Source organism: Photinus pyralis, unplaced genomic scaffold (assembly GCF_008802855.1).
Source record: "Photinus pyralis isolate 1611_PpyrPB1 unplaced genomic scaffold, Ppyr1.3 Ppyr1.4_LG1, whole genome shotgun sequence".
Classification (NCBI taxonomy): domain Eukaryota; kingdom Metazoa; phylum Arthropoda; class Insecta; order Coleoptera; family Lampyridae; genus Photinus; species Photinus pyralis.
In genome coordinates this window covers 28,864,976-28,890,245 of record NW_022170249.1, presented here as the reverse complement: position 1 = coordinate 28,890,245, position 25,270 = coordinate 28,864,976, and the positions used below count along the sequence as shown (strand labels likewise).

The following is a 25,270-nucleotide window of genomic DNA, read 5'->3' as shown; positions in this document are numbered from 1 at the left end:
GAAGCTACCCCAGCAACCAAACCTTCGGGCAAGAATGGCTCCTAAAACACCGAGCAGTGCTAAACTACAAAAGAGGTTGCATTTACTGCGGAACGAAAGCGAGACAGACGAAACACTGGGACCAGGCCCCGAGTAATCGCCCAAAGGCAGACGACGCAGTAGGGTTCGCCGGAATTCACTACGGATTCCAACCACCGCTCTGGAGACCTTCGGGAGCACGCTCACCGACCACAACAACAACGTCCACCACACACCGCATCCGGTTACTGCAGACTGTGTTGTAAAATTCCTCCGTTAGATGTCGGCTGTTGTCGTCTCCATCCATTGAAATTAAACACCTTCATATTTCTTCACTTGTTTTGTGCCGCTGCTTGTCCTCATACAAGCATGATTTTTGTAATTCAAAAGAACACTTTTTCCAGATTTTTCCAGATTACTCATCGACCAAAACCAAATTCCAGACTCGATCATTTTTGTATCCCAGCTTAGAAACCAAAACTCATTTTAGTTTATTTCCGTTTTCCAACTCTCGCCGTACCGTGGAAGCGACGCTAGCGGAGCAAGTTATCGGAATACTGCTCGCCCAACGTAATCATACAGAAAAAGGACGGCCTTCCGCGATTACCGACATCTGAACGCGGTCACGAAGGACCAAAGCACCGATATGCCATTAATACAAGAAACGCTCCGAGACTTGGGGACAGTCAGAGCTTTCTTCCATCCTTTTCCCCCTTAAATCAGGCTACTGGGGGGTATCGCTCGAGGCAGAGTCCAGGTCCGCGGATTTTCCACCCCTGACGGCGGCGCAAACTACCATTTTAAAGTAATGCCTTTCGGACTCAAAAATGCACGGGCAACGTTTCAAAAGTTAAATGGCTCCTTGCCGGATATTTACAAGAATTTGTCGTGGTGTACCGCCCTCAGTCAACTACTCCAACTCAGCGACCAGACTTCTTCGTTCCATTCGTCCTGCAGACCGAGGCTAGCGAGAACGGAATCGCAGGAACTCGGAGGAAGGAGCATCATGCCTAACAACGCTCAGAAACGCTACCACGTCAACGATACCGGCCGTATTTAGAAGACAGACACTAAAAACAGACGCTGCTATAGTTGGACCGCACTAAAAACCAACAAAGTAGGCTGACCCGATGGGAATTGCGGCTCCAAGAGTTCACATTAAACGTAATTCACTGCCCCAGAAGACGTCAACCGCATGCTGCCTCCAACAATCGAACATTCGGAGAGCAAAACCCCCAATAACCTGGTGATTGCGACGACCGAACTAGCCAACCTAGTGGATCAGGTCAAAGAAAGCGGGAGAGCAAACGAGAACGCCATCGTTCTGGTACAAAGATGGCATAGGATCCAAAAGGGGGGATCCGTAATCCAAACAACCTTCAAACAAACTCAAGCCCTACCACAACGCTCTCCAAGAGCAGAGAAAACAAAACAGCGTGTGGGTGGAGACCTTTCCCCTACGTTTCTTCACCACCGACATCGTTGTGGCCAACACCTAGAAAATAAAGCTTTCCCAAAGCCATAGTGTCGGACAACGACCCCAGTTCACCTTCGTCACTTGGGACGCGACACTCACCCTCAAGAGATAAAGAACGGGTACGCATCCAAGACGTGGGATAAAGTATTACCCTGTTTATTCTCCGTACAGGAAGAAACGCTGCTACAGGAACGACGCTCAACCACGAGTTACTGGGGTACGAGCTTCCCAGGCCAGGAGAATGGTACGCAGAAGACGCTCCTCGAACCGTCATCGACCAAGGAGAAGTACCGAATGCAAAAAGAACGAACTAGATATCTTGAAAACCGTAGGAGTAGGGACGAACAGAGTGACGGAGAAGGAGAGTAGAAAAGTGCGCTAAAAAGACCGTGCGTCGAACACCCACAACATAGGTATTGGTTCTACCAGCGATTCATCCAAGGCTGTACGAAAGGAGAGATAACTTTACAAGAATTTATTTTTCCAAAGTACACTCTCAATATGCGAGACGGAATGTGATATTGAGGTCAAATACAAACGCAATGCATAATAATACTGAAGAGAAAAAATTACATCTACTAGGGTTCGTTTTCAGGTCGATCAATGTACAAAATTAAATCGATTTTGACATCGTGCTCTTGTAGCGGGACTTCATTTAAAACTTGCTCCTTGAATGCTAGGGCGACTGTGATTGGTGGTTTTGACTGTGTGTCATAAAGGTGTCTTAAAAACGTGTCGTAATAGCCTTTTCCATGTCCCATTCTGTCACCATCAGCCGTAAAGGCCACTCCGGGCACTATTACCAAATCCAGTCCTCCTGAAAAAATTCAAAGAAGATCAAACTTTTGAAAAAAGTAGTTAACGCACCTGTATCCAGAGCATTTTCCCGTTGCTCCGCCAAGCGTGGTTGCTTTATATTCCATTTTGTAAGAGGCAGCGTTTCCCAATCTTCCATTGAATGTAATTTAACCATTTCCATTTGGTTCTTGTGGTATCTAAAATGTGAAGCGGGTTAGTTTAGGAGTTAGCTTCCGGTACGATGAACCTAGGAACATAGCATGCTTTTCTACTTTCGAAAATGCGTCTAATAATTGGTTCCGTTGATATTTCATCTTCGGTACTAAGATAGACGGAAACCCGTTGACTACGGACGAACGCAGGCAATTTAAATAACTGCAAAGAAAGAATTAACATTTTTTGACAGGACCTACTTTAATACCTTTGTAAGTACTTTCTCCGATTGAATTTTCTTTTCGTCTCGAGACACTAAGGCCAACTTCCCTTGCACCGTTTTGCGGAGCGCGCTTTTGGCTGCTTGAACTGCTTGAACGGCTGATGGCATCGTAACTGATCGTGTAATACTGGTCCTATCTTCTGTAAGATAAAGTCAAATGAAAGCATTACCGATGTTGTAAGAGAAATTGGCACACAAAGTTATTTTTATTACGTTGCCGAGTTTATCCATCGAACGTCAATCGTTTGCATTGATCCCAATTGCGATTGCTGTTTGTCCATCGGGAAAATTGAATGGAAAATTTACACTGAAAACTGACGTTGAATGAATTGCGTCAGAAACTCGTAATTTACTATTAACAGCAAAGGTCAGTAGGAATAGTTGAACACAAAGAGTACAGATACTCACATGACCATGTAATCTTTTTACGAGATTTCGTAGTTTTACCAATTTCGGTAACAAACAACAAAACGCCCTATACTTTTTCCATAAATGCTGTCACCAAACGGCCTAAAATATTGTGGATTATCTCTGGAGCTAAGTTTTCGGAACATTTCTTCGATTACGGTATCGTAATTGTTGTTTCTTGAAATGATTTGGAGTGTTGCAGTAAATTTTTTGTTTCGTAAATAAGCGAAAATTTACATAATAAGATAATTTGGGTATTTCTTCGGAAATGTTATCAGAATAGTACAGTAAGTGGGCTGCGTAGAATTGAAAAATGGTCACAAATTTCGTCCTCGAGTTCTTCCTTAGGACCCTTAGAGTTAAAAAAAGTAAAAAAAGGCATGGCCCTCTTTCAAATGCCCTAACTTTCACATTTTTTGAAAGTAAAGATCGGCTAAAGAAGATATTGAAAATCGCGCAAAACCGTTTCGGGGGTATCGAGGGGGAACCAGAATGACGTTATGAGGAACACCCCCCCTCATTAACCCCCCAGCCCCCCCCCTCTTCAAAAATCCTAAATGGCAATCCCATACTTGTGACACATCGTTAGAAAGCTACTGAATTTCGCTAAAAGCCCACCACAAAGTAGTACTCAATTTGTGGTTACTTCTCATAGCTCGAGCTTCACGAGTGACACAAGAACGAGAGATTGCGATTAGACCGGCGTATAGTTAACCCCCCCTCCCACTTTTTGAATTTTCAAAATATTTTTATTGCAATCGTTTGGTACTCGTTTGTTGGTGTTTGTTAGTTACATTTTGTCGTTTGTTGGTTGACTGTTATTTAATTATTCAAATTTCAAAATTTGGGCAAATAGTTAGCCCCCCACTTTTTGAATTTTCAAAATATTTTTATTGCAATCGTTTGGTGGTCGTTTGTTAGTTACATTTTCACGTTTGTTGTTTGATCGTAATTAAATTATTCAAAAATTTGTACAGTTGTGAACGATGTGGGCACTGTCGGTAGTTCGGCATGGTCGGCGTGCCTTGTGGTCACTTTCGCCTTAGTGTCCCTTGTACACCTTCGGTGATGTGGGCACAATCGGCATACTGACCGTCAGTGTGGTGTCCATAGTCGGCGATATCGACCATCAAAAAATCCTGTCGGCGTTGTGGGCATTCGGCGAAGTGTCCTAGACCGTTAAATGAATGCCTGCGAAATTAGATGTGACCAAAGAATAAGAAAATGAAGTATTTTTGTCTGTATCTGTACAATACAGAGGTTAATAAGAACTTTCGAGATTTATTTTAGATGATGTACATAAATAATTAAGGATAAGGAAGTGTAGGGACCTCGGTAGGGGCTATCCTTCATATTTAATAGTAAGTACTACCACCAACCAACCCTCAACAAACGATTGCAATGCAGATGTTTCTAAAATTCAAAGGTGGCGAAGCTAACTATACGCCCAAATTGTTAAAGTTTGTATAATTAAATAACGATCAACCAACAAACGTGAAAATGTAACTAACAAACGATTGCAATAAAAAAAATTTTGAAAATTCAAAAAGTGGGAGGGGGGCTAACTATACGCCCAAACTTTTGAATTCTGAATAATTAAATAACGATCGATCAACAAACTGAAAATGTAACTAACAAACGCCAACAAATGATTACAATAAAAATAATTTAAAAATTCAAAATGTGGGGGGCTAATTATACGATCAAATTTTGAATTTTGAATAATTAAATTGTCGACGAGATTATCGATTAACCAACAAACCTGAAAATGGAACTAACAAACACCAACAAACGATTGCAATAAAAATATGTTAAAAATTCAAAAAAGGGGGGGGGGGGGGGCTAACTATACGCCCAACATTTTTGAATTCTGAATAATTAATACACGATCGACCAACAAACGTGAAAATGTACCTAAGAACACAACCAAACGATTACAATAAAAATAATTTAAAGAAATTCTCAGTGGGGGGGGGGGGCTAACTATACGCCCAAATTTTTGAATTCTGAATAATTAAATAACGATCGACCAACAAACGTGAAAATGTAACTAACAAACACCAACAAACGACCACCAAACGATTGCACTAAAAATATTTTGAAAATTTAAAAAGTGAGGGGGCTAACTTGACGCCGCCGGTCGCGATTAGCACACTAAAAAACTGTTGGGCGCCCAAAGTCGACTACCTCCCGAAAATGCACGCCCTGCAACACGTGGATAATTTCGCCCATACGGAAAAAACAAAATTCAGTCACGCAGGAGTTGTGCGCCGAAAGCTGTATGGGGGCTACCACCATCAGAGTTGGACTGGGTCAAGCATAGAGTGACCCAGTGACCCAGTTACTTTACTGACCCAGCTTGACCCAGTGACCCAATTTGACCCGGTGACCCAGCTTGACCCGGTGACCCAGCTTGACCCAGTTTGTCCCTGTGGCACAGCTTGACCCAGTGACCCAGCTTTAGCCGGTGACCCATCTTGACCCGGTGTTTAAACCGTTGACCCTAGGTCTTAAGGTTAATTTTTATTCGAATTTATAGCATTAGGTATGTATTGGTATTTACATTTTGGCATCCAAAACAATTTTAAGTAACTTTTAATTTAAAAAAAAACTTCCTCAATAATATTCGCCAACAAGCACGTAGCCCAATTTCATTCAAGAGAACTAATACCAAAAAATCAAATGCATTTGTTTATAGTTTGTAGTCAAGTAGTCAATGAAAGTATTTAGAGAAAAGATTTATTTGTATTAAGCTAACTGGTAGAAGAAAATTAATTGTGAATGAACACCAGTAAGCAACTGGTAAGCCCTGAAGCAAAGAAAATAAGGAGGGAACTGTACAGAAATAACATTACTAAAATACATTTCGGGACATGGAAAGTTTTTTACGGCAGTATTAAAGCAAACATCACAGAAATGGCAGTTGTCAAGCAATCGAGTATTATTTCCAACAAACCAGCATTAAGATTTATTTCATAATCTGTACACTTGAACCGAGGTCACTGACTTAACTGCGTTATTCGATCAAACTAGGTTACTGGGTCAAATTGGGTCCCCGGGTGAAATTGGGTCGCTGGGTCAAACTGGGTCACTGGGTCTAACTGAAGGGAGTATGACCTGACCCAGCGACCCAGTGACCCAGTTTAATTCAGTGACCCAGGTGACCCAGTCCAACTCTGAGTCCACCATATTCCCTTTGTCTTGGTCTACTTCCGACGTCCCGTTCACCCGCAATTCAGTTTGGTGGATTTCGCTAAAAACCCGGCACAAAACAGCACTCAATTTTTGGGTACTTCTCATAGCTTGAGCTTCTATTGGCGACACGAGAAAGAGAAACCGCTTTAAGAAACTTTTGGGCTCCCAAGGTCGACTACCCCTCGAAGTGTACCGTACAAAAGGTGGTTCATTTCGCCCCTAGAAAAAAAAAACAAAATTCCGCCACGCAGAATTGTGCGCGTTGACAAGATTTTTCCGACGACGCCTATTTGAAAACAATCGGAGAAAAACTGTAGAAGAAAGATAGAAAAAAATTATCAAAGTCCTAGTGTGAGATCGAAGAGACTTCAGCGCATTTTTGTGTGGCAGATCAGTATTCTATTAGCCACTGTTGACTCAACCATCAATAAAAGATCTTGTCAAAGGCTACTACATTCACTTTGTCGGTACCCGCTTCCCACTTTCCGCGTGCACCCGCAATTCGCGTTTAAAGTTTTGACTCCACCATCAGTAAAATCTTGTCGGGGGCTACCATATTCCCTTTGTCGGTATCCACTTCCGATGTCCCGCTCCCTTCCAATGCGCGTTTTGAAGATTTGACTCCACCATCAGTAAAATCTTGTCGGGAGCTACCACATTCCCTTTGACGGTACCCACTTCCGACGTCCCGTTCACCCGCAATTCGCGATTTCCTATTTCGGTGCATACTTATATTACACCCACTAAAAACCTTCCACAAGATAGTAGGTACTTAATTTTTGAGGCACTTCTCATTGCTCGAGCTTCTATTGGCGACACGAGAAAGAGACAGGGGCGGACCGAGGCCTCAGGGGGCCCTGGGCTAATATTTTCAGGGTCCCAACTTACATGATATCGAAAAATATCTTCATTTCTATTTTTACTATTTCTTCGAAATATTATTAGTAAAATTACAGATAAGGTAAACGCACCAAATATGAATGCAAAGAAATAGTTATTTATTATATAAGACGATAAAAAGACAGTGTAACCATTGAGAAATGGTTAGTTTCCCCATATCGTGGTGTATAAAGCAAAACTTTTATTATAGCAAAAACCATATCAATCATTGTAAAGCTTCTGACAATTCTAGATTTAATTCAAGAGACATCAAAAATAGCAAGTTTAGGTTCTTGTGTCGTGGTCGTTTCCTTAGAAACGGAATTGTCATATGTTCTGAATGTCATTTTACATCGTGCTCCGCATCCTATTTGAAATAAGAATGACAGAGGTCATTAGAATGCATAATAATCTGTTTCAATTTATCTACCATAACGGTTAAAGTGATCACTTTATCTACCCTAACAGCGACTCATTCAAATTTATTAAAGTGTCAATTTGCCATCTGCTGTAAAATAAAATATTGAAATTATGATAATAATAATATTAAATGTAACATTAGACGAAAATATTAACACAGATGACTTTTTACCATTTTCTCAAAACTCTTAAATCGGGATTCATGACCAAGATGGAATCATTAGTTATTCATTGCTGTTTTCAAGTAATTCATTCTCGAGAAACCTCACTCAGCTTCACAACTTGTGATTGGCAATGTTAAAAATATACCAATCGCAGCAAGAGTCATAAGATTCGGATTGACTCGAAGTAAGACTTAAGTTGGATCCATTAATAATTAATTAATTAAGTAGGTATTCGTGAACATCGTCCGAATAATAATTTATTAACAATTTCTCTTGTCCAGTTACACAAACACGCTCTATCAATCAAGTCAGAAAATTGATCATAATTAGCATCTTATTGGATTCATTCTTTTTACTAATCACTATCGCAATTGTCGAGGCTCCAGCCCTTAAAGCCCCTGCCTAAATCCACCCCTGGAAAGAGAGATAGCAATTCGAGATTTACGAAACGTTAAACCGCGTGACAAAATTCGCAACGGAACGTAAAAGGCGCCCGAAGTAGACTACCTCTCGAAGATGCGCGCGTGCCTTGCAAAAGGTGGTTAATTTCGCCCCTGGGACAAAAAACAAAATTCCGCCACGCAGGAGTTGTGCGTGTTTACAACATCTTTCCGACGACATCAATTTGAAAAGAATCGGATCAAAACTGTAGTAGAAGATAGGAAAATACTGAAAACTACGCTCGAGGATGACGCCCAGATGTCGCCAACCCCACATCATGTAGCCCTGTCCCTAAGGTTGACAAATTACACGGCCTTGTAGATACACGTACACCCGTTGCCTTTCTACAAGAGTTCTTCTACGCGCCCACATTTGCTGCCAGCCAGCCAGCCAACCAGCCAAAGTGAGATTAAAAGCTACTTTTTACAAACAAATTTGCAAAAATGCGCTAAAAACTGAAAAATCTCCATGTTAGTAAAATACATTTGGAGTGTTGCAGTAAATTTTTTGTTTTGTAAATAAGAGAAAATTTACATAATAAGATAATTTGGGTATTTCTTCGGAAATGTTATCAGAATAGTACAGTAAGTGGGCCGCGTAGAATTGAAAAATGGCCGCAAATTTCGTCCTCGAGTTCTTCATTAGGACCCTTAGAATTAAAAAAAAGTAAAAAAAGGCATGACCCTTTTTCAAACTTCCACATTTTTTGAAAGGAGAGATGAGATCAGCTAAAGAAGATATTGAAAATCGCGCAAAACCGTTTCGGGGGTATCGAGGGGGAATCAGAATGACGTTATGAGTGACAACCCCCACCCCCTTAACCCCCCAGTCCCCCTTTTCAAAAATCCTAAATGGCAATCCTATACTTGTGACACATCGTTAGAAAACTACTGAAAAATGCTTTCCAGCGGTATCAATAAGGTCAATATTCATTAAGACAATTTAACAAAAATTTAATAATTAACAACAAAAACTAAATGTTGACAATGACAATATATACAGTGTGGAAAGAACTGTGGGATTTATTTTAGATTACATAAATAATTAAGTTTAAGGAAGTGTAGGGACCTCGGTAGGGACATTCCTTAATATTTAATAGTACGTAGAATCACCAATCAACCCTCAACAAACGATTGCAATGCAGATGTTTCTAAAATTCAAAGGTGGCGAAGCTAACTATACGCCCAAATTTTTGAAGTTTGTATAATTAAATAACGATCAACCAACAAACGTGAAAATGTAACTAACAAACGATTGCAATCAAAAAATTTTGAAAATTCAAAAAGTGGGAGGGGGGCTAACTATACGCCCAAATTTTTAGTTCTGAATAAGTAAGTAACCAACCAACAAACGTGAAAATGTAACTAATAATCACCAACAAACGAGCACCAAACGATTGCAATAAAATAATTTTGAAAATTCAAAAAGTGGGGGGTTACCTATACGCCCAAACTGTTGAATTTTTAAAAATTAGGTAACGATCAACCAACAAACGTGAAAATGTAAGTAACAAACACCAACAAACGATTCCAATAAAAATAGTTTGTAAATTCAAGAAGTTGGGGGGGGGGGGGGGGCTGGCTATACGCCCAAATTTTTGAATTTCGAATAATTAAGTAATGATCGACCAACAAACGTTAAAATGTAACTAACAAACATCAACAAACGATTGCAATAAAAATATTTTGAAAATTCAAAAACTGAGGGGCCAATAATAATAATACGCCTAAATTTTTGAATTTTGAATAACAATCAATCAACAAACGTTAAAATGTAACTAACAAACATCAACAAACGAGTGCAATAAAAATATTTTGAAAATTCAAAAAATGGGGGGCTAACTATACGCCTAAATTTTTGAATTTTGAATAACGATCAATCAACAAACGTTAAAATGTAACTAACAAACACCAATAAACGAGTGTAATAAAAATATTTTGAAAATTTAAAAAGTGGAGGGCTAACTATACGCCCAAATTTTTGATTTTAGAATAATTAAGTAACGATAAACCAATAAACATAAAAATGTAACCAACAAACACCAACAAACGGTTGCAATAAAAATATTTGGAAAATTCAAGAAGTAGGAGCTAACTATACGCTCAAATTTTTGAATTTCGAATAATTAAATAACGATCAACCAACAAACGTAAAAATGTAACTAACAAACACCAACAAACGATTACAATAAAAATAATTTAAAAATTCAAAGGGGGGGGGAGGGGGCTAATTATACGCTCAAATTCTGAATGTTGAATAATTAAATCAATTAACCAACAAACGTGAAAATGTGACTAACAAACACCAACAAACGATTGCAATAAACATATTTGAAAATTCAAAAAGTGGGGGGCTAATTTGACGCCGGTCGCGATTAGCTATCTAAAAAACTTTTGGGCGCCCAAAGTCAACTACCGCCCGAAAATGCGCGCCTTATAAAAGGTGGTTAATTTCGCCCACACGGAAAAAAAGAAAATTCTGTGTCACGCAGGAGTTGTGCGCCCAAACCTGTAGAAGATAGGGGGGCTACCATATTCCCTTTGTCGGTGTCCACTTCAGACGTCGCATTCACCCGCAATTCGCTTTTTAAGTTTTGATTCCACCAACACAAAGATCTCGACTAATAAGATCTTGTCGGGAGCAACCATATTCGCTTGGTCGGTACCCACTTCCGACGTCCCGTTCACCCGCACATCGCATTTGGGTGAATTTCGCTTAAAACCCGGCACAAAATAGTATTCAATTTTTGGGGTACTTCTCATATTTCTAGCTTTTATTCGCGACACGAGAAAGAGAGACCGCGATTCGAGCTCTAAGAAGCTTTTGGGCGCCCAAAGTCGACTACCCCTCGAAGCGCGCCGTGCAAAAGGTTGGTTTATTTCGCCCCTAGAAAAAAACAAAATTCCGCCACGTAGAAGTTGTGCGTTTTGACAAGATTTTTCCGACGACACCTATTTGAAGACAGTCGGAGAAAAACTGTAGAAAATAGAAAAAAACAAAAAATCTCCAGGTTAGTATAACACGCTCGGGGATGGCGGAAATTTAACTACACCGCTCCGATAGGTACATGTACACTCGTCGTCTTTTTACAAGCGTTCTTCTACGAGATTTACTGTCAGCGAGCCAAAGTGACATTAAAAGCTACCTCTTTACAAATAAATTTGCAAAAATGCACTAAAAACTGAAAAATCTCCACGTTCGTACAACACGCTCGGGGATGGCGCCTAGATGTCGACGACCCCACATCACTTAGCTCCGTCCCTAAAATTGTTAATTACATGAGCATGGTATTAGGTACATATACACTCCTCGTCTTTCTACACGCGTTATTCTACGGGCCCGCAATAAATTTGCAAAAATGCGCGTGGAACAGGCCACCTATCGGAAGCACTTTGTACTTATAGCTTAACAAAAACTTGAACAGATGGCGACAAAACCCATGCTACCCAACGTGTCCTTTAAAATTGAATTTAATTTGAATTAAACTACTTACATACAAATTGACAACCGACGCATTAAAGAGAATTAACTCCAATCGAAACTTTTCACTTACGGAAAACTCCCGAAAAATTCAAAAACAATTAACGGCCATCCGGCGCGCACACGTTGTGCGATCGGTCGTACAGCTGCGTCACTCGGAATAATACGGAGAGCACGTTAGTTTGCCATCGTGCGCTAGCGATGTGGATCGTGCGGTGCGCGTGTGATATGTGATTTCCTAGAAACAATCGCGTATTAATTTAAAGTTACCAAGGTAAGCGTTTTTTTTGTCTCAATTTAAACTATTGTTAATTAGACATCTCGGCTCGCGTTTCCTCACGGAAATTTTCTATAAACGCGGCCGCTAACGAATAAAATCGCACACGCGAACTTGAACTTGTGCTAATTTGATTTTTACATAATTGTTGTTGTCTAGTGGCCTTTCGAACAAATCTACAATAGCCGCTAATTGTTTCAGAAACAAAACGTTTAGAGCTAGGTAATTCAAGCGGTTTTAATTACATATTATCAAAAGTTTAGTGAGGTTATGTGATTTGTTTTTATTGGGTAATTTTGCCAGTATTTCGAGCCAGTCTTGTTAATTTGCACGTGAATCATTGCATTCCTTTCCTGCGATAAGGTCGATATTGCCCAACATTTGTTTGATCTGTTTATCGAATTAGGTTTTTCCGTTAATAGAGCAGCGGTGTAGGTGCATTGCGGATTGTAGATAAACATTAAACACAAAAGTTGCAAGTTAGCTCTTATTTCCGGTTGCGCTATGTCTAGACTTCCTTGTGAAGTTGAAGCTGCCGCCGACTCGTAAATTTCGCTGAATCCAAATAAAATCGGTCAACTTTTAAATTGTTGTTGTAAATACTGGCACGCTAATTACTTCCGCGTCCTGTCGAATTGATTAGGCTTCGTTTGGGAACGCCAATCAAACACAGCTGATAACTAATTGTCACATTATCTGCAAGTGAGTAATTTACATGTGCCGTATACAGACATCTGAATTGTGAAATACCGGGTAGAAAATCTCTGGTCTCCGCTTTTGTGTGTTTTGCGTTTGCGTGTTTCCCTTAAAAAGATTTCAACGTGATTTTTAGGGATTTCCTTGTGTCCAAGTAATTTTCAGATGTGGACAGTGATTGCAATGAGGTTTCAGTTGCGATTTCAATTGTACCATACCAAGTTAAATTTGCTTGATAAAAATTGCAATCAAGTTAGAAATAAACAAAATGTTTTATGTTGAATCACCGACACCTGCGCCCTTATCATTTGCCTCCAGCCAGGGTAATTAAGTGCGACCGCAGCAGTTCAAAATGGTGACGTCACTATTGTTAATGAATGTGAGACATGCGCTCCACAAAAAAGTGACTTGGATGAAGGCTTATTCAAAATTTGGAAAAACACTGTTACAGTTTTTCGTTTAAAATGGGGTGAGGTAGGGGTCGGCAGTTTATTTCACAGGCGGGCATATACAGGGTGGCCCACTGAAAACAGTCAATGCCAATTTTGCCCACTTAGGGTACTTAGGTACGATTGCGACCACAATCCTGCGATTGCGATGCGATTGTCGGATTTTAGAGTATTGCATTGTGATTGCATGTGATTATGAATGATTGCAGACGATTGTAAATGATTGTGGGTGACTGACAAAGATTTCTGGTAGCTATACTCAAGTTGCTATACACGGGCATTACGTAAGCAAGAAACATATTCATTTATGTTGGCTATTAGGGAATTCTTAGTTGGTAATAGGTACTTTTAAACACACAAATAAGAAGTTAAAAAGGTAATCGTAAACCTCGTCGTAAACGATTTATAAAAAGCGCATTACTCGGCGCATTACAATTGCATTCATTTCCCATACTGTAAGATGCAAGCAACCAAACTTAAACTTAAAATTTCGTAAAAATTCGGCTACAAATAAGAAAGTTAGCGTTGCACACGTGCAATCCATTTTTGACTTGCTGCTTCAATTTCAGTTTATAAAAAGAACCCTACCCTCAAATTTCAGGGTATTTCTGGGCATGCGCAAAACAAATTATTTGATTTGGCATTAGTTTTATCTTTATTCGCGATGCCTGCATACAAAATTTCATTTAAATAACTTGACAAATTAAAAAAATCCGATTGCGCATGAGCCCAACATATTTTTTGACTCGGCACTAGTTTTACTTTATAAAGTATAGTCGAGGTCGCCATGTACATACATCTACAGCCTACATAAAAAGTCACATTTAAGTATTTAACAATTAAAAAAATGGATTGCGCAAATACAAAAACTATCGTGCACACGGACGGACAAACAGACAGACGGGCATACAGACAGACAGCAATACAATACAATCTCAAAAAAATGGGTTTTTTACCATAACTTTTTTCGTAAGCGGCACAGAAAAAATTCCTTCCTTGGTGCAAACCTTGACAGCAAGGAACCAATAGCGAAAAGAGTAGAAAAACTAGGGACGGACGGGCAAAGTGGCCACAATAGTAAATTTTTTTTATTTTTGTGGAAATGTGCTAAAAAGAAGAGCATTTCAATGGAACAAGTTCTATACAATCCGATAAATCTAATAGGGGTGTGGCCCACTCAAATCACACATACCGAAAGACAAACTAAGTGGCATGTGCTCTTTTTGGGCCAATGTTAAAAAATGGCACAATCAAAATTTGAAAACATTCGCTCGCTTACAGAGATGCAAGGGAAAATCAAAAATTGTCAATATCAGAATGAAAAGACACGAAAAAATGTTTATTACAAAATTACTGGACTGGAAAACAAAAATTCAAAATTATTAAAAAAGAATTAAAACATTTAAGAAAGGTTCAAATATTAAAAAACAACAAAAATTAAACATTTTGAAATTTTTTGAAAAATCTAATGCACTTTTTTAAATTTCGTTAGTGTTATATTTCTAGAAAGTGAATTTAATATGCTCTTTTTCGAGCATTCCATTAAAAAAAATGACGTTAGGTCTCGGGTTAGGTCAGGGGTTAGCTCGGGGGTTAGGTTCTATAACTTTTTTACCTGATCCCGTACACCTATTTTAAACCGGCACATTATTCAACAGTCTTATAAAGAAACTTTTAAGAAAAATCTTGCTATGTCTCCTTTAATAAATATAGGTTCATTCTGAGATTTACAATTTTTTGAATTTCCTACGTGCATTTTTAAATTGAAATATTTTAATCAAAAACTAACATATTACGAATCTCTTTTCCAAAATATAACACTACAAAAATTCCATATTGATTTCAATAGATTCATAAGATATAAAAAACCGAAAGATTCAAATTTTTTTTGAAATGTATTTATCAAATCGTTTGACCCTTTTTTAAACCTTTTTTGAGCCCTTTTTGAATCATCCTTAGTGTATTATATTTTTTAAAAGTTAATCTGCTATATTTGTAGATTATTAAGCGGCAGAGGAAAGCGATGTAAGCTTTATAGGGAAGTTGATGGTGCCCGTCTGTCCGTCCGTGAACTCCATAACTGCCAAACGCCAAACTTTGCACAGTTAACATATATACCACATGTAACAAGGCAATTGAAAATGAGTCAAATCCAATGATGCGTAGGGTTACTCCGAGGTGCTCTGCCGCTTTTTTAAATCCGCTTTAGGGGTTTATTAAGTAGTATACAGGGCCTTCCATTTAAAAAAATAAAGTTAGGTGCAATAACTTTTTTGCCTAACCCCGCGTGACGTGTGATTGTACCTAAAAACAGGCGAGGGCGTGCACGATTGCCAATGTGATTGTCAGATTGTCACAACGATTGCGGGATTGTTTTAGGCGATTGTGAGATTGCAAACGCGATTGTGGGACTGTGAGGGAGATTTCCACAGCAATCAGAGGGATTGCAAGCGATTGCAGACAATTTGTGACAGTATTGCGGGAAGATGTTACCCCCTCGGGCACACCTAAATTAAGTAATACTACTTACATAACTTTAACCCTGAGAAGGGGGTGAATTGCACCCCAAAAATGTTAAATGGGAAGGGGTAGTAAATGTTAGATAGGTCGAAAGCCATGAAGCGAATTTGTGAATGTGTTAAATTAACTTTGGTAAATTCAAAAACAATGACGGTTTACACTATAGCGCAAAGGGTGGAAATTGTTTCGATTTTTTTTTAAATGGCGATTCTGCCTTCACAAATTCGCTTTTGCACTTATTGCACTTATGTCAGATGTTTTTTCTGACACAAGCTTTCAATTATTTCAACTTCAACGCCTAAGTACTTAATAAACATTTAAAACGGCTCTGCAAATCCATTTAAATCGAGTTTTCTCTGGAAATCGGATTTGAAAAATAAAAACAGTTCTGAAAACATAATGAACATTCCTTTTCACAAGACTGGTCCACCTCCTCACCAAAATATGTACACCTACTTCGAGTACTTCACTTCGACTACTAACTGATGACCGTTTTCAATCCCCAGACCCCAAAAAAGTGATTTGTGTGTGGGTGTAACGGTATCGAATTTTTTTCCAAATAAAGTGTTTATTTAGTTATCCGAAAGACCATCTTTTTCTGTGTGCAGGGTGAGTCAACGATTGCGCGGAGTAACTTAATGCCTTGAAGATAAGATTTTTCGATAGAGTGCTTTTGTATTATATGGTTAAATATGTATTCTCCACATTTTAAAAATATTTGAAATTATACAGGGTGCGCCCACAAAGTAGGGCGCCGAAATGGTACATTTTTTTAAATAGAACCCCCTGTATTTGAATGCATTTTTAAATTCTACGTGTAATTGTACGTCTTTTTTATTACATGGTTAATATCTGAAAAACTAGTAGTTTTAAAGATAATTCGATTTGTAAGAAAAATTGAGCATTTGCAAGCGTCAGTATATTGTCAAAATTATTACTTAAATTTTGATTCCAGGTTTTATATCTTTTATCCTGGTTTAAGTAAAAGTCAAATAAATACATCTACTATGAAACATTAAAAAATAGCTTACAGGGTGTTTTTTGGTAGGTCCAAAGTTGCAAAACTTCATATTAAGAAATCTCACTTTTTTAAATGGAACACCCTGTATATTTTTCTGTCATCTTTTAGCTCCTCTAAAAACCTTCAACTTTTGATAATAATGTCCTATACCTATCTCTGATATTTTTCGAAATATCTTGGTTTTCCTGGTTTTTATATTCTAATCTTAAATATGTTTTAATTATGTAATTTACATAATAACGGGGTGGTCATGCAAAAAAAGGCAATTTTTATTTGCCTCCAATTTATGAATTCATTTTTCGAATACTTCATTTAAGTCTAAAAACTGGAGAATAAATTTGATAGTAAAACATAAACAAATATCTTGGTTTTCCTAGTTTTTATATTTTAATCTGAAATAAGTTCTAATTTACATAATAACGAGGTGAATATGAAAAAAAATATGAAACTAATATCACTGACTGGATGACATTAGGAGTTAAACTAAATTTTCTTTGACGTCAAATGTTTTTACTTATTCTCCAGTTTTTGGACCTCAAATAAATTGTATGAAAAATAAATTAATCGATATGATTTTCGTTTTGGACGAGATAGATAAAAATTGCCTTTTTTTGGATGGCCACCTCGATATTATGTAAATTACATATAACTTATTTAAGATTAGAAGATAAAAACCAGAAAAACCAAGATATTTTGAAAAATATGAGAGATAGGTATAGGACATTATTATCAAAAGTTTAAGGTTTTTGGAGGAGCTAAAAGATGACAGAAAAATATACAGGGTGTTCCATTTAAAAAAGTGAGATTTTTTAATATGAAGTTTTGCAACTTTGGACCTACCAAAAAAACACCCTGTAAGCTACTTTTTTAATGTTTCATAGGAGATGTATTTATTTAACTTTTACTTAACCCAGGATGAAAGATATAAAACCTGAAATCAAAAATTAAGTAATAATTTTGACAACATACTGACGCTTGCAAATGCCAAATTTTTCTTACAAATCGAAAACTTACTAGTTTTTCGGATATTAACCATATAATGTAAGAAAACATCAAATTGATAACGTTGGAATTTTATTTGTGAAACATCCTGTACTATGTTTTGTAAAATCCCCTCGTTAGATGTCGCCTGTTGTCGTCCCCATCCTTTATTTGCAATCCCTTCTACATCTCCCACCTTGTTGTGTGTCCTATAAAAGGTGTTTGTAAAGTACCAGAGAGCACTTCCGATTAATTCCGTTCCATGTTCAAATCATTCCCCGAACCAGAACCCGACCCGATTCCTGCCCGTTTCGAAAACCTGAGATCCGTTTTAAGTTTATTTTATTTTCCGTTTTAATTCCACCAGAGCTTTTCGTTTTAGTTTCATTATTTTCCCAGACCTATTAATTTGATAATCACTTTTAGTTTTGCCGTTTTACTCACCTGTTCCCGGGAAGATAATCCTGGTAGGGTAAATCCCTGCGGGCTTATAAAACCGGACACAGAACTAGTTCTTTGTATTCTTGCCTTCGGTCGGTCGACCGGACTGGAATCCAAAGAGCTTCCCTTCCGTGTTTGCCGTCTGATTCCACCGACTTTGAGTAGAGGTTGTTGGAACCGGGTGGAAGTTCCTCTGTAAGGGCCGTCGCCAGGTAAATCCTTGCCGACCTTATTCGAGAGCTATTACCTCCTGTTCAAGTCATCTCAGGTCGGGTTATTGCTTTGCTGAAAAGCACCTGAAATATAACTGGTGGAGAAAACTACCTATACTTCCTTTACCTGATATCTCCTCGAGCCTTGATAAGCATCCGGGCTTAGGTGGTAATAACTCTTTATCATTACAGCGAACTAGTAGCACTTGTCACATCCACCGCACGTTTCCAGTTGGGGAAAAGAAAACGCCGTACCAGACCCCAAGGTCAACCGGTGATTTGACAGACGGTGGAGGTGTCTCCGTACCCAACATCGGGATTTGAATATTTGAATTTTTTATTTATTTTATTTTATTAATTAAACAATTTCAATCAATACGAATTTCGATCTCTGGCCAGCCGGCTGGAGCTACCTGAAGGCAGAACCCCGTTCTGATTATATAATAAAAAAGACGTACAATTACACGTAGAATTCAAAAATGCATTCAAATACAGGGTATGATATTTAAAAAAATGTTCCATTTTGGCGCCCTACTTTGTGGGCGCACCCTGTGTAATTCCAAATATTTATAAAATGTGGAGAATATTCAACCATATCATAATACAAAAGCACTCCATCGAAAAATCTTATCTTCAAGGCATTAAGTTACTCCGCACAATCTTTGACTCACCCTGTACAACCTACAGAAATTAAGTTTTATTAAAAAACGAAGAAAAATATCAAATGTCAAAGTTAAAGAACTAAAAATTTCTTTCAGCAAAACTAAATTACGATTTTTCCAACTATCCTCCCTCCTCCCATCCAAACCCGACGCTTAAAATGGTGTAACTTTCTACCAAACAATCTATGGACTGTATAGAACAATTTACAGTTGGAGGGAAACTACCTTTGGATGTTGAGGTTTGGGTCTAATTGCACTGTACTCCCCCCCAGAAACAAAATTTCGTCGAAATCAAAATTTTTTTGCGCACACCCGTTTAGGAGTACGCCGTTTCGTGGTAGGAATTTTGAAAAAAATGTGTTGCAAAATCGGGAAGGCCTCGGGGGAGGCATACCTACCCCAAAACCTATTCAAAGACATGCCACCTCGCATGCGACCATTCTTTGTAACTCTGATTTTCAGGAAGAAATGCAAATTTCACCACCTTTTTGAGGGTGGCTCTAAACGAAACACGTTGGACCTTCGGTTTATTTGGAAAGAGTGATTGTTTTGATCCCCTCTACAACCCAATTTTGGACTATACTTAAATCGTATTTCTCGTGATCTTCCAGTCGGTATAAGTTAATTTGAGACGACGGCATTTATTTCATAATATAATAAGGACTTTTTTCCCGAATAAACCCCAAATGTTGCGATTGTTCATAAACCTGTTCCAAAAAATACATATATCCCATAAAATACAAATATGTTATCACACCGTTTAAAAAACAAAAGGTTATCATTTCCGTGATTGTACTTTCCTTATGAACTCAAAACTAGTCCACTTTTGTCTTATTTCGGTAATGATATTACCTACCCTATAGCATGTTGTTCCACTTAGGGGGAAAGGTTTTTGATTTAGTTAAAGAAGCCACTCGCGGAACTTGAAATTTGTCATCAAAGCACTATTTTGAGTTCGTGTCTCGTTTGGTGTGATAATGATAACAACGATTGTTGCATAAAACCACTTTTATCATGGCATGGTTGATACCGACGTTAATACCAACTTTGGTTTCTAATTTGTAATTAATAAACAATGATGTGCCTTTTAAAACGAGTTACTGAGGCTATTCGTAATGAGTCAGTTAATTTAAGTTGATCTATAGCACATCGTCTCCAAATTTAGTTCAGGCAATTGAAAAAAGAGCTTCCTAATCAAAAATCGCGCTTTTAGAAGAGTGTCTTCAAAAAAGTGTAGGGAAAAAAGTTTCCCACAAAAGTTAATTATTTGCCGACGTAGAATTCAATAAAAAGTATAGGTTTCTAATTGAAAAAATTAAGTTAGCCTACACTTGACCCTTAAGAGACAGTTACGTGAAAATGTGCCCTTTCATGTGAAGAACATTTTATATAAATCGCTTGTTTCCGTAATAATCGACTAACTGAAGATAAATGGAGCACTCTATACAAAGTTAATTAACTGACATAAAATTATGGAACTGATAGTTCACCGCGCTCCACTCCCAAAAGAAATTACCGCTACACATTCGTCTGGCTTATGCAGGTACAGTTAAACCCCAATAAATCATCCCCTGAAACTCATATCTTTTCTAGGCACAAATGCTTACTTCAAAAGTATCGTATATTCCATGTCTTTGTTGTACACGGAGAAAAACTAAATGTTTACCTTATCGTGAGTGAAATAAAACGAAGATAATTAATGGCGTTTCCATATTTCGTATTTATTTGTAACCTCGTTTGTAATTATTATTTTATTTTGTTGTAAGACTTTTCCATGCGTAAACACAATAAGGATAATGTAACTTCGTCATTAGTGCCGCTAGATATAGGGTTTTTTTTTGGGAAAAAAATTTAGAACATTTTTTATCACAAATTAGATAAATGTGCTCTTGTTTGCATTTTGTGCGTCAACTTCGGGTTATAGAGTTCTTGATTTTTTTAATAATAGGTGTTCTGTATATCCTGGGCGTGTGCCAGATGATTTTTTTGTCACTTTAATATGCGATGTCTCTAGAATCTAGATACCAAGTAATTTATTTCTCTACTTTGGATTGCCATCTTGTCCGCCATATTGAATTTTTTTGTTTATGACTCAATTTTTTTTTTTAGAAAATGGTCAAACCATGGTTTTGATTTCACCATGTTGGGTGTAATTTTTAATTTTTGAATTTTTGAGATAGGTGTTAAATGGTAATAGGCTTGTTGGATTTTATTCACGGAATTAATTTAATTCATGGGGTCAATCAAATTGATCTTCACAGATTTGATGCTGAATTGTTACTATATGGGCCTTAATCGAATGATTTTGATTTTTGAGATTATGTGTTCCTCAGCTGTTTTTAAAGATAGATACCCTGTGCCTGTGTGCCACTTTTTTCTGAATCTTTTAATACCACACACAGACTCAATCTAGCTATGTGTGTTTTGGAAATCATTAATTTTATTTAGTTTATCATAATTTATATAACGTAAGATAGAAAAAAGGTAAAAACTGTTTGTTTTAAATATTTTTAATTTTTTACGTAGAATCAGTGGCGTTTTTTTTACCCACCGTTTCTGAGATTTAGTACTTATTGGTATTTTTTTAAAGCCAAACACCCTGTATATCTTAACGTAAATTTTTTGCATTATTTTTCTTGATTACATTGATGTATCACAATTCACAACCCATATTTTTTATAATTTTAGCGATAAACCAAAAATAAAAACTGTTTTTAAATAGTAGGCCATGGATCAATGGAGATTTTGTTTTGTTTATTGTATGCATGGCAACCGATACCAAACAATAAAAATCGCTGACGATATAAACAGCCTACCAAATTAATTACGTCATAATCATATCGAGTCTGGACGAAGATCCATTATATAGTCTCAAAATTCAAAAACCCAGCATCAAATCTCTGAAGATCAATTTAATTGACCGCAAAAATTAAATTAGGTCCGCGAATAAAGTACAAGATGGCCGATAAAGTCATTATATTGAAACGAAAGATCTCACAATTACTTTTCGTACTAGGCCGAAAAATAAATTCATTTTTTACATTTGTTTAACGTGCGTGAAGGCGTAACAAAATGGCGTCTTACTCGAGGGTTTGGCAAAACATTATTTTTAGAAATAATTTGTTAAAATGATATTGAAACGGCGAGCAGTCCGAACTGTCCTTTAAATTTTGACTGCAGAGTACGAAAAAATACGTAACAATTAACTTGGTGAATGGAATGGCCTTCAAATGGTCAATTAATTTACTTAATTTTTCATGTGCAGTTCTTTAATTCTTTTAATAGAATAGCAGTATGTAAGCCATTTAAGCATGTCTGTATATATAACCGTATTTTACCTACTATATAATTTGGGATAATATTGGCCAGAAACCGTTGTGCAAAATATTCCTAACTGTAACTATAAAAACCGTGTTTGTATTTGATTTGTTCTTAATATTTTACTACTGCAGTGTCCACAAACAAATAAACCAGTTTGCTTTTTTAGTTGCTTTTTGTGTCATTTTAATTGCAAAAGAACGGTGCGAATTAAATCATTTCAAATGGTATGAATGTAAAAAATTTGGCCTAGTAGATTTTATACCTCATTCACATGCAGGCAGACCACTCTGCAGTGGCAGAACACTAACTTAACATAATATGCCAGTATTTATCATTAGGCGCTCAGGTAAAAAAATGGAAATCTGCTTTTCTTATTAATTTCGTTGGAAAAGGACAAAACGCTCTGTTTTATAAACATAATATACGTTCGTAGGTCGTTTAAACACGAGTGGTATCTCGAATACGTTTCTTAAGTCACTTAAATGTTCCTCGAATGAGCTAGTTAGAATAATGAGGTCATCAATATACGCAAGCACGGTGGTCGGAATCGATCTATGAGTTTTTGAAACGTTGCAGGCGCATTACGCAACTCGAAAGGCATACATCGAAAATGGAAAATACCGAGGGGTGTGCCACAAGCAAATAAAACGTACACCTACTGTAATTACATTAAATTACTCATATAATTTCAGGTAATTTTTGTAATTTTGTGATTACATTACGTAATTTTTGTAATTTTCGGTTTGTATTAAGTAATTTTTGGAATTTTCGAATTGTAATAGTAGTTTTTCTGTAATTTTTGATATGCATTGCGTAATGTTTGTAATTTCAGAATTACAAACGGTAATTTTTGTAATTTCAGTAAACTTCTAAATGTGAAACTGATTATGTAATAGTTGTCAAGATTGCTGTATCTAAACAAATTCGTGTCAACTACAACGATATCAGTTATTACGTTGAAATTTATTCACTTGCGTCTTTAACGCAACCTGAGGCGCAACCCACGGACTAATGGGACTAATCAAAACCACAAAACTGTAGCAAATTTTTGAGGTATAAACGGATGACAACATTATATTCTTTTTGAAACTCTTGAAATATGTCACCACCTAAATCACCTGATTCCCTTTGATTAATAGTACTGTCTTCCATCTGAAAAAAGTGGCTACTTATTGTAATAAATTAAACAAATATAGCAAACGAGCTCCTGGGTATGGCTATAGCATGTGCAAAACCAAATTTTAAACCTGATGTTAGTTTTGCTTTTATTTAAAGTGTATATGTATGAAATTTCATTTAATTGCTTCCATAAATAAGAAAGTTCGCACTGCACATCCTACACAATACCAAATTTGGAAAATGGCGCTACATTTGCTTTCATTCCAAGTGGCTATGTATCAAATTTCATTTGAATGCCTTCATAAATAAGCAAGTTGGCACTGCGCATGCGCAAAACCAAATTTTGAAACTGGCGTTATATTTGGTTTTATTCCAAGTGTGTATGTATCAAATTTTATTTAAATCCCTCCATAAATAAGAAAGTAGGCACTGCGCATACGCAAAACGAAATTTTGAAACTAGTGTTAAATTTGGTTTTATTCCAAGTGTCTATGTATCAAATTTCATTTAAATACCTTCATAAATAAGAAAATTGGCACTGCGCATGCAATTCGGTCTGTAAATGGTCGAGATGCGCAAAGGGCACTGTGAATGCTGATCGATTAGGCTCAACTTTTGGAATTGTGTTTTATATGGCTAAAGCTATGCGCATATTGAATTTCATGCAATTCGGTTCATAAATATAACGGAGATGTCAAAAGGGCCTACTTTATTTTTTGGTCTACATTGTCAATTCACAAACTCCGATCTACAAATTTGATAAAGAATCCACCTGCAAAATTTCATCGTTATCGGTCCATTCGTTTATCAGTTATTGTGCTGACTGACGGACGCACGGACGGACGGACAGACACCGCAAAATAATAAACTCGCTGGGAGCTCGTTAATAAAGCAGAATAAACGTATTAATCAATAAACTGCTGAATTAGCGGAATTTTAATACTTTAGAGTGGGGACGACAATAATTTTTCTACTTACAATGTAATGCTTGTAATTCTTTATGTAATTTCATAGTAATTTTGAAGAAAGTAATTTTTGTAATTAATGTACTCTAATAAGTAATTTAAGTAATTTTATAGAATCTCAGGTAATTTAAAATTACATACATCTCATTTGTACACCAAAAATTACTCGTGTCACACCCCTCGGAAAATACCGAAAGGAGTTACACACCTTGTTTTGTTTGGATCATCTGGCTTTCCAGAGAGTTGATGATAACAGTTATCAGTGCCAAGTGCGTATCGCACGACCGTTGTTATGACCAGGTTAAGGTATTGTTTAAAACTGTATATAATTTTAAGGCTTTTTTTGTCTATTTGTCTCGGCTACCTGCATGTGCGGTAAATGTAACGGGCTTGTATTTCAGGTTTCGCATGATTGTTTATTGCGTATGAGTTCCAAATAAATTCTTTTGTCATTGTCAATCAATTACTTGAGTTTATCTGAATCCATTGTACGATTCAGATAGAGTTCTCATATATCCAAAATTGTAAGTTGCAATTTTTAAGCTTATTTGAGCTAGCTGGACAGGTGTTTTGTGGGTAGTGTACTTGACCGCACGTCATTTCCCACAGCATTATTTATTTGGCGCCTAACGTGGGGCCACAGCGATATACAGGGTGTTTTTTTGGGAGCTTTAGTTAAACGTTTCTGGGAAAGTAAAATAGGTAGGTTTTTGAAAATTTGTACTTAGAAGTTACGCTGAAGGCCGAATCGATGTAAAATATTTTCAAAATGGCCGCACTTCCGGAAACACCGGAAGTAGATAGTAACTTCGTTATTTTAAATAGCAACCCCAATTTTTTATTGGGTTTTTGGATTCTACGTGAAATTTCAGTTCTTTGGATACCCATAT

General features: G+C 37.2%; 1 protein-coding gene and 1 long non-coding RNA gene across 4 annotated transcripts; both read right to left on the bottom strand.

Annotated features, from left to right (window-relative positions):
* Window positions 1-2,051: 2,051 nt before the first annotated feature.
* On the bottom strand, window positions 2,052-11,927 carry LOC116177850 (5-formyltetrahydrofolate cyclo-ligase). 2 transcript variants are annotated; one of them, XM_031497007.1, is made up of 5 exons: window positions 11,790-11,927; window positions 2,715-2,869; window positions 2,541-2,668; window positions 2,363-2,490; window positions 2,052-2,312 (listed from the first exon to the last, which is right to left on the bottom strand). In XM_031497007.1, exons 2-5 carry the CDS (start codon window positions 2,835-2,837, stop codon window positions 2,074-2,076), a joined length of 618 nt encoding a protein of 205 aa, XP_031352867.1. In that variant the 5' UTR covers window positions 2,838-2,869; window positions 11,790-11,927; the 3' UTR covers window positions 2,052-2,073. The 2 variants fall into 2 exon arrangements, with proteins under 2 accessions (XP_031352867.1, XP_031352859.1); XM_031496999.1 differs by having other exon boundaries at window positions 11,730-11,867.
* A 5,792-nt stretch (window positions 11,928-17,719) lies between these two features.
* On the bottom strand, window positions 17,720-18,727 carry LOC116177864. 2 transcript variants are annotated; one of them, XR_004146772.1, is made up of 3 exons: window positions 18,441-18,727; window positions 18,105-18,397; window positions 17,720-18,061 (listed from the first exon to the last, which is right to left on the bottom strand). It is a non-coding gene; the product is annotated as an uncharacterized LOC116177864 (long non-coding RNA). The 2 variants fall into 2 exon arrangements; XR_004146773.1 differs by having other exon boundaries at window positions 18,105-18,386; window positions 18,441-18,725.
* Window positions 18,728-25,270: the final 6,543 nt, after the last annotated feature.

Bases quoted from the DNA above. Each gene is read 5' to 3' on its own strand.
- LOC116177850 (XM_031497007.1), bottom strand. From the start codon at position 2,837: ATGCCATCAGCCGTTCAAGCAGTTCAAGCAGCCAAAAGCGCGCTCCGC. The intron at 2,669-2,714 runs GTATTAAAGTAG...CTTTCTTTGCAG, and splicing joins CGGAGAAAGTACTTACAAAG to TTATTTAAATTGCCTGCGTT. The intron at 2,491-2,540 runs GTTCATCGTACC...TTCACATTTTAG, and splicing joins AAAGCATGCTATGTTCCTAG to ATACCACAAGAACCAAATGG.